Source organism: Palaemon carinicauda, chromosome 9, assembly GCF_036898095.1.
Source record: "Palaemon carinicauda isolate YSFRI2023 chromosome 9, ASM3689809v2, whole genome shotgun sequence".
Lineage (NCBI taxonomy): Eukaryota > Metazoa > Arthropoda > Malacostraca > Decapoda > Palaemonidae > Palaemon > Palaemon carinicauda.
In genome coordinates this window covers 68697127-68707840 of record NC_090733.1, presented here as the reverse complement: position 1 = coordinate 68707840, position 10714 = coordinate 68697127, and the positions used below count along the sequence as shown (strand labels likewise).

The following is a 10714-nucleotide window of genomic DNA, read 5'->3' as shown; positions in this document are numbered from 1 at the left end:
CCACAACAAGTACTTACATACTGTTGCTGCCTCTTGAAATTCTGGTTGTTGATATTTTTTTTTTTTTTTTTGGTATGCAAAGTGTAATTGCTGCATAAATTGAGAGTGGTAAAGAGATATGGTTGTGTCTGGCCAAAGGTGGCAAGAAATTTTTCAAGCATTTATAGGGTTCATGACTGTTGCACTAACGAACACTAACCCTGAGATTAAATGTGCTTCTGTGTACAGTACTGGCGCATATGCTCCTGCTACCGATGCTCAATTTGTTATGGGGGCCAGCTCGCGAAATGTCAGTCAAAAAGAAGGATGTGGCCCTTTTCCTTTCTCCTCTGGAAATTTGAGTAACACATTGGTCTGTCTCCTCAGACATACTTCGGTATCGAAGTAGAAGAAGATGACTTGTGGTGACGTTCCATTGTCTGTGTTAGATAGAGAACTGGAGATGCTAATGACCAGGAATACTAATTTTGGTCTCATTGTGATCTGTTGCCACATGATCAGGCTCCTCATGATCAATCTCCTCATGAATCTCGGGTCAGAGAAGATGTTCCCATGGGCTCATGAAGTAGGGAACACGATCACCTGTTCTTTCCCAGCCTCACTCAACCATGAGCTAGGAAATTTCCATTCGCTCACACAATCAGGAACAACAATACCTAACCACCCAAGACTGCTATTCCATCATATATGCACAATCAGCAACAAGGTCCATCCCCACCTGGTGACTGGTAGGATATTCATGTGATGAACCTGCATGTACCCAATAATGTGCTTATTAGCACTGCCCATAGAGATAAAAGTATGTGGTACTTCATCTGTGTCCAGGTGAGTGAGTGCCATAGGCAGTTCTGTTTCTGAAGTAGAGAGCAATTACATCCATTTCAACCTCTTTTAAAGTACACTCCAAGTTCAATTCTCAGAGCAAATTTACTATGGAAGGAGAGAGCTGTCTCCCAATGTGCCTGTTGAGACCACCTCCTTTCCAGTGGGTAAGGAGGTTCGTGGATCTATCACTGCAAGGGCACCTAACCTCAGTCTGGTGCCAATGGAGGTGGAGAACCTGGGACAGTGCCCTTTTGCAGGTATTCTGGCAGTCATTTGGGAACTCAGTGAACTGGGAGAAGCTACTAAAGCTCAAAGGACAGCGGGCTCTTTGTTCATTGATGGCCAATTTGGCGCTCCAAAAAGGATCAAGGACTACATTGGAGTTGCCATGGTTAGACTTTAGGGTAAATTCTCATATTTTCAGTTCCGGGAGTTTTCTGTGGCCTAGCCATTCAAATAAGACCCTGCCTATTGCACTCTCTGGACAGAGGATGTTCTACATACGTGAGAGTATGAGACTGTCTCCTTTTCACATTGATCCCCACAATGTCAGGACTATTGGTGGAGATTACTGGGGAGAGACTCAGAGACAAAGAGACATCCACAGCACTTCAGTCTGGTACCATGGAAGCTTCTTCCATCTCTAGCCTTCAGTGGTCTGGAGTAGTCACCTACTTGGTCACGACCCAGGATTTGTCAAATCCTGAGATAATGATGAGGTACAAGAAGCTGCTTCGGTCTGGTAGGAAGGCAGTGCCATACATGGCACACAACTCAACCAACAAAATGTGTCTTCAAGAGAGAGATGCTGTTGTATCTCAATTCCCTCGAAAAGTTGGACCTTAGGCTATGTTGGCATTGTGGAATATCTCGGTGCTAGAGGCCACATCTCTGTTTTGTTTGAGAGACATGAAGGCAATGGTGGAAAAGTAGTGGAAGGTATGTCATGACTCACTTATCCATCGCACAGTAACCTTCTGTGGTCCAGGCCCTTCGAAGGCTGCTACAGAAAAGCCTTCAGGCTTTTCCATACCTTCAGGGTTGCTTTGAAGAAAGATCCGGATTCCTCCAAAGCCAGATCAGTACCTCTAGCAACTTCTTCCTCTTGAAAAAGTTTAGACATTCCTCTGCCTTTTCAAGACCAGTCTGACCAGTTCAGGAGTGGGGTAGAAGTAACAAGTGAAAAGGAATGGGACACTGAAGTGGACAGTCCTCTCCAACTTCCACAACTTACAGATGCCTGTCATGTCATTGGCAATGTGGAAGCGACATGGAAATTACCATTGAGTAGTGGAAGTTACCGAGTTCAAGTCCTTCTCCATCTTTTCTCCTCAAGAAGCATCTAGAGGAAATCAAGTGGAGATGCTTCGTTCTCCAGTGAGGGCATTGTGAGCTTTCTTATGAAGACTGCATTTGAGTCTTAAAAGTACCAGAGACTCTTCCTTAACACAGTCAAGATTAAGAAGAAGATATCTAAAATCACTGTTTCATTTTTGTTTTGTTGGACCATTAGATGAGCATACTCCTCAACCAATGAAGGGGTTGGAAATCTAGCTGATATAAGAGCTCACACTGTCAGGAGTATTCGCGAAGAACCTTTCAGTGGCTCAAGGGTTAAAGGCAGAAGTCTGAAAATGCCAGAAAACAATTACTACCCGTTATCTGTGGGAGTATACCCCTAAATCTTTGGATATCTTTACATCCTGTTGTGAGTGTTGAACGCTCAACAGGTTGTGTAGCCAGCACAGCTCCCTCATGTGACAAGAAACTTTTTGTCTAAGATAGTAGTTACGACATACATTGAGAATTAAAGTCGGATGACTGAACTTTTATTCTTCTTAACCCTCCCTTGGGGTGAGGCTGCCATCACCATTTTGGGTTGGAACAGATGTTAAATGCATGTAAGTTTTACAGTAGAGCAACCTTTATTTACAGATGGGCCCGTGGAGAAGTATCTCTATTCCCTAAATGAGGAAGAGGATGGATAGAATGTATACAAGCCCATTCCTTATAATAGCTATGTGTACATCCAGACATCATGTCTTGTATTGGGATATATGTTCCTCTGTGACTGAGCATCACTTATCTCTAGGTACAGGCCTAACCATATACCTTTAATATCTCTATGCTTAGACTATTAGGAGGTTGGCGAAATCATCACCTTGCTTCTGTAAAGGACCAAGTGCACTTATATTTCTGAATCAGCTGGAATTTGATTTGGAAGGACTTTCTCTCATCAAAGGATGAGTCACCTATTAAACAACGATGTTGCTTATATGTGTAGAAACAAATCCCTTATTTTAAAGTAATTTATATTTTTCGTAACTTTACATATCTAAATCCATTAAGTTACACTTTCCACTTCAATCACCCTGCAAGTCTCAGACCTAAGGTAAAAAAAATGGTAGTCTCATTTACTGACAGCTGGCCGGGCTGCCGTGCAGTAACCATCCGTAGTTATAACTACCACCTCGTTAACAATTCAGTGGTCGTTATCGTTTGCACTGGCTTTATGTCCCTATTTAAGAACCTGAGTTTGTATATTAAGGAAAAACACAAATTACTTTAAAATTTATAATTGTTGGTATATTATGATACCAGCATGCATTCACTGAAGTAGTTTATAAAATAACTATTAGAAATTGAGATATATATTTGTCTTATAGTGAAAATCATGATAAACAATATCTCGTAAATTCTCTCTGATTTTTTTGCAAATACACATGCGACACTATGAGTTGAGGTCAAATTTGTGATTTCGGAAGGAGACATTACTTGAAGTCAGGGTTAAAAGCTCTGCAGATAGCAATGTAGCCTATTCATAATCATTAAGGCTGTAACATGCCTTTAGTTATGGATATCTGACATTTACATGAAATTTTATATACATATTTTATTCAAAACAGATGATACCATAAATGCTTTTTTTTTTTTATCTATGATTCAATGTTATTCTTTATATTATTAAAAGTGTTTCAACATGGTGCTTACTAATGACCTTTGACGATTAATCAATTATCAAGAATTGAAACTATTGTCATTTGAATTGGTGAATTTTTTATAAGTAATGCTTTATTTGTCATGATTTTAAAAGATGGTCAGATAACAAATTTACGATATGCCATGCACTTGGAGAAGCGCTAGACTAACTTTTAAAAATCCTCTTAAAGTTTATACAGCTGTATTCTACAGTTGATCATAAAAGTAGTGAACTGGGACGATTCACCTTTCCATTGCTTTCTATAACGTTGACCTAGAGAGCTGGATAAATGCAGAATGCATATCTATATTTTTTCTAGAATTAGGGGAAAATCTTTTGCCGCACTCCTCGTGTGTTGAAAAAATTATCATATATAGTTAAAAAGATTCATTTGTTTCCGATTTGTTAAAGACAAACAGCATAACCAGACTTAATGACAAAAGTAAGACTTCCAATTGCATGTTGTATGCAAAAAAAGATTATTAGTCAGACAAAGAAACAAAAATTAATGGGCCAAGGGAGTCAGGAATTTGAACAGATTATGATGCGCGAAAAATACCAAGAGAGACCCTTCTATGTTGTCTTATAGGCCTATATGAATAAGAGGGAGAAATGGAGAGAGAGAGAAGAGTGGGAGAGAAATTTTGAATCTGTATATGAAGTTCACAGAATGTAAATTATGTTGTTGCTATTTTACTTCTCGTGTTCTTTTAGGAAATCAAAGGATACGATTTTTTTTTTTTTTTTGGTAATGAAAGTACTTTTATCTTAATTCTTATATGACCAGATTAGAACAATTATTTCCGATCTTATTTTCTTCCAGGAGAGAGTTGCCTTTAAAGAGAGAATTCGAGCTGATCTACAGGATCATGGAATTCGTATATATCCCTTGAAGGAGTATGAAGATCCTGAAGATTCTCAGGATAATGCTAAAATTAGGGTAAGGGTTTCATTTACAATGCAGACTATTTCTATTAGCAACAAGAGACAGCACAAACCCCTAAGAGCATTTTTATTCTCAGAATAGAAATAGGTTGTAATTTTTAGCTATATTCTCTTACAGTTTTTGTAACGATCAAGAGGTAAGAGGAACCAACAGAACGGGGACCTGTTGCCTTTAGACCCTTCTGCTATCAATTAAAGGACGAATCACAACAAATACGGGTAGCAATATGGCATAGCTTCTGCATTTGATAAACAGTGTTAAGTTAGTATGATCAATGACTTTGCTTTCAAAATGTTAGCACTAATTTCTTCCATAATGTCCATTTGCAGTTTTGTAGTTCTGAAGTGCATTGCAAATGAAATTAACACAATAAATCATGACATTAGTTAAACTTGATAGACTTTACAAATTGTTCATCACAATCATTAAAATTTACATTCTGTTGATGACGGAGAATATGCCCTTCTCAAGAAGTACTCATTTTATTTTAAGATAGAACGAAAAAGATTTTGGTCGATTACTACAAGAGGGTATTATTTTTCAGGAGAGGCTGCCATTTGCTGTGGTAGGAAGCACCGCTTGGCACGACCTTCATGGGAGGAAAGTCATGGGAAGGAGATCCAACTGGGGCTTGGTGGAAGTGGAAAACAAATCTCATAATGATTTCGCCTACATGAGAGATATGCTGATTAGGTGAGCACTTACCGCATTTAGTCTTCTCTTTGTAAGATCTAAAAAAAAAAAAACTTGGTACTTTGCGTTTGAAATATTGGAGAATTGGGGATCAATCAAAGTCTTAAGAGAGGATCATGTGATACTGATTAATAATGAGCTATGAAAAGAAATATCAGAAATATATGGTAAGACTTCATTTAATGAAAATCGAATATGTTTATAGGCGTGCGTATATCCCCTTGACGTAGATATCCTTCTATGTCCTTAAAATTCAATAAACATCTCTTAGAAAGTATAGAAATGTAAGTGTGCAATATTCTTTTTATAGTATCACTGTTGGAAGGTCATATACTCGGAGGTTCAGCCTAGCTACTAAATGAAGTGTACTAACTTTACAATAAAAGACAGATTCGGAAGCTGAAAATATAATTAATAGTTATTTCCGGTGCAAACGTTCAACTTGTTACTGTACTGCCTTTGATACATGTGTTATTGACACATGTATAAATATAGTAATTTAAATTTAAAGGATTTTGTGTTTTACCGTTCAATTATTTTGTTCTTCGTGACTATTTTCCAAATACCATTTGCTGTAGGCTACATTTTTCATCAACACGAAAGAATAGTTTATATGACGTTTTAAAAGACACTAAGACTTTTATTCATAAGATCCTAATATAAAGTCGAAATATTATAGAAGGCAAAGAGTAAGCCAGAAATCAAAGCTATTTAGAGGTCATAGATTCATGAAGAACTTAATAATATTATACGCGACATTTACAAGAGATAATCTTCAATATCTACAATTGTAACAACATAATGTTCAGGTTTCACGAACAAATAATGTCTAGTTATTTTCAAATAATTCTAGATACGATGTGCAATTATATTTCCTAACTTGCACTTTGCATGAATGGAAATTTTCAAGCTTAATTTTTGCTCATTAACTGAATTACGCCGCGAAATCTCAAAGAAATATAATTTACAATTTCAGCATTATTAAATACAATTAAGTAATGAAGATTTGAGTCTATTTGCTGTAATCTTTGAAAAAGAAAATAATGTTAAACAACAATTAGAAGGGAGTAAACCGCACTCTCCTGCCTTCGCCAGATATAAATTTGATCTCGTAAGAGACATAGTCAAAAGTAAACAGATATCGAACTGCATAATCCTCACGCGGAAAATTTCTTCAATAGAAAAGCAATTGGTAAAAACGAGCATTCGTATTTCTCTGGATTTTATTGCTGTTGTATCTTAAGTTATGAAAAATACACATCGTTTTTTATCGTTTTCATACTGATTATATATAAATTTGATTACCAACACACACATGTGTGTATATATATATATATATATATATATATATATATATATATATATATATATATATATATATATATATATATATATATATATATATATATATATATATACATGCATATATATGTATATATATATATAAATATATATATATATATATATGTATATATATATATATATATATATATATATATATATATATATATATATATGCATGTATATATATATATATACATATATATATATATATATATATATATATATATATATATATATATATATATATATATATCCGTGTGTATGCCTATAGATGCCCTTAAAGTAAAACACAATAATTCTCAATTAAAAATTGATAGTTTTCAATATGCCCTAACGTTTTGAGTGGGTTTCTCTATGCAAAACTGTGATGGTGAAAGAGCTACGTGTCAGTTACGGAGAGAGAGAAACGATGCTATTAATAACGTTAAGGAGATAACACAGTGGGACCAGATGTCCTTACATCTATAGTAGAAGCCTCGAGGAACGGAAAGGGAAATCCTGTACAACATTTACAAATCTTGTCATAAAACATTACAGGTGTTGCATAATCTATAAACAAACTAAATGATAAATGATTATAAGAAAAAGTTGAATTGTTTGCTAGCCACAGAAATCTTGGCATCATTAATCATTAGAATTGATAGTATAGCTGCTATAATTATTATAAAACTTTATCCATTTTGAGAATACGCTTTGAGTAAGCTTTTTGCCGTCAAAGGAAAGAGTACACTATTGTTGTGTTTGATGTGATACTTGAATACTAGAGTTGAAGTTTTTGTAGAAAGTATTTTCTGAGACTTTTATTTTTTCTTTCTGGACAAGGACTCACATGCAGGACCTCATTGACGTCACAGCTCTCAGACATTACGAGAACTTCAGAAGGTCTAAGATGAGAGGAACCTCCTCGACTGGCAAAGAAGCTCATGTGATGAATGGACAAACTCCTCTTGAGATGAAGGATGTCGGGGAATCAAAAATATGATGCATCCTTAATCAAAGCAGATATTTACAAATCTAAGGCATGTAAGGATGGGCAAGCAGAGTTCTTGGTCAAACCATCATGTGGAATGAGAAAAGCTTTCATTGTTTGCATTTTCATGTCTGCCTTATTATGTCATTGTATGATAACCGTTATGATGTCAAAGGACGGTCACCGTTTTTTATATGTAATATAATTTTCTTTATGGTGTTATTGAGATGTTCTCCATTCAAGCTATATCAATAATGATAACTTTCGACATTTTTTGATGTTTTGAGAAATTTCTCACAAAATTAATTTAATTACTAAATTGATGATGAGTGAAAGTCAGTTAAACCACCATGTGATTAAGCCAGCGTTTATATAAAAAAAAAAAAAAAAAAAAAAAAAAAAAAACTTTTTCCAACTACAATTTATTGCTCATAAGAAAAAAAGATTCACAACTTTTTACTGGGATACTTTTGATAAAAGAGTTTAATGTAAAGTCCATCAATGAAGTTCTCCTGAGTAGGATATTTGTTATCCAATTTCTTCCAGCAGGAAAAATCCTTGAATTTGATGTCGTTTAATGTAGAACATCTGCCAATCAAATGTCATATGCATTTGCTAGCAATGTACAATAGTTTTGCATTTCTCTCATTTCATGCGAAATAAATCAATGCATCTCTGCAAAGATATTCTTTTCAAATATATTTTTATTATCCTTAAGTCATATTACTTCAGCTGTTATTATTGACGTCCTGCTTTTAGGGAAGAGAGAGAGAGAGAGAGAGAGAGAGAGAGAGAGAGAGAGAGAGAGAGAGAGAGAGAGAGAGAGAGAGAGAGAGAGAAATTTTGGGTATGATTTCATCAATATTGCACTTTGTATCTACCAATATATATATATATATATATATATATATATATATATATATATATATATATATATACATATATATATATATATATATATATATATATATATATATATATATATATATTATACGGTATATATATATATATATATATATATATATATATATATATATATATATATATATATATATATATATATATATATATATATATATATATATATATATATATATATATATATATATATATATACATACACATATATATATATATATATATATATATATATATATATATATATATATATATATGATACTTATGAGTAGTAGAAATTAGTGACAAGAGGTGTACTGTTATTTCGGGTATAAAAAGCTAATGGATTATATCATTCTGAAGAATTTCATATAATATTGTATCAATTGCCTCAGTACATTGGTGTTTTCACATCTTACAATCAGCATAGCTCCTCAAATGCAGTAACATATTAAGATAGGATGAGAGAATAAACAGAGATGACATTATGTTACATGTGGGGAATTTCAATATGAAATAGAAAACTCTGAATATTGTGGTAGAAATTTAAAATAGAAGAAAAAACGTATTCTAATAGATCTTTATTTACTTCATAATAAAACTAGAACCTCGTTCATGTTTTCAAGTTGATATGGTCCTCAAATCTCCCAGTAGTTACAGAATACAGATATTCCACCCAAAAACATGTAATTTGATAGATAGGGAGGAGGTGCCAGCATAGCAATCTTTAGCCTGACAGCAATTTTCTACCATTAAACACGATAAAAAAAAAGAGACCACAGTCTTAGCATAAGCAAACGGGAAGCAAAAATAGACTAGAAGGACAACATTTGTCAAGCAAATACAGCATATTTTCCTCCATCTTCCTCCTAATGTAACCATGGACAGGCCCATATTAATCTTTTCCAGAAACTGATCCCCGATAGTTTTATCATCACAACATCAACCTACTCCTAAAGGCGCATTTCCGGAAGTACACATTTTAGGTCTAAAAATGGCTGAAATTTCCCCAAGAAATCATTCTGAAGTGGTATATGTAAAAATTGTCGATAACGTCCTGTGGGTATATATTATACGCATTTCCATACTAAATTTCAGTTCATATGCCTAAATACCAGGGCATAGGAGCAGAAAATGCAAATTTTATTGTAAAAAGATAGCTGAAAATCACTAAAATCAATCATTTTGAAGTAATATATATATATATATATATATATATATATATATATATATATATATATATATATATATATATATATATATATATATATGTATATATATATATATATATATATATATATATATATATATATATATATATATATATATATATATATACATATATATATATATATATATATATATATATATATATATATATATATATATATATATATATATATATATATATATATATATATATATATATATATGAAAAAACAGGACTTACATCCTGTGAACATATGCCCAAGGTACACTCTTACGAAATTTCGGATATTTTGGTGTAGATATGGAGGCACAGGAGCCGAAAATGTAAAGTTTTTGTCTGAAGATTATAGAGAATTTGCAAAATTAACCATTTTAAACAAACGTATGCCGAAAATATTTATGATTTCCCATTGGTATTTTTCTAAGGCACCTCCTTACCAATTTCCAGTCATTCAGTTATATTGCCAGGGCACAGACGACCAAAATATACATTTTATCAGAAAATGGCAAGAGAAAAAAAAAAAATCAATAAAAAACACACCTGGGTATTTGCTCGGTCGACCTTTGTGCCAAATTTCAGGTCATTTGGCCCAAAATTTAATGAAATGAATCAATTTGAAGGTTTGCCAGCGGAGGAGAAGAAGAAGAAACATTACGAAAAACAATATATTTCTATCCTATTAAGGGAAATATAAATCTATAATGCGAGAATTTACGAAAACCGGAGATGTTAACATGGTAGGAGAATTGGCATTGCTCGTGAGAATAACGATATATGAAAAAGTTGTAGTACCTACAATATTTGGGTGTTGTAAAGGAAGAAGAAATGAGAGTTAGAAAGTATACGGCA

At 33.6% G+C, this 10714-nt stretch overlaps 1 protein-coding gene across 5 annotated transcripts in view; it reads left to right on the top strand.

Moving 5' to 3' along the window:
• Window positions 1-8440, top strand: part of LOC137646987 (septin-9-like) — a 195452-nt gene extending 187012 nt beyond the window's left edge. For all 5 annotated transcript variants that reach the window (XM_068380067.1, XM_068380064.1, XM_068380065.1 and 2 more), the window contains 3 exons: window positions 4629-4745; window positions 5296-5444; window positions 7611-8440. In XM_068380067.1, coding sequence (XP_068236168.1) covers window positions 4629-4745; window positions 5296-5444; window positions 7611-7770 — 426 coding nt within the window. In that variant the 3' untranslated portion in view covers window positions 7771-8440. The remainder of the gene's footprint in view (window positions 1-4628; window positions 4746-5295; window positions 5445-7610) is intronic.
• The last annotated feature ends 2274 nt before the right edge of the window (window positions 8441-10714 follow it).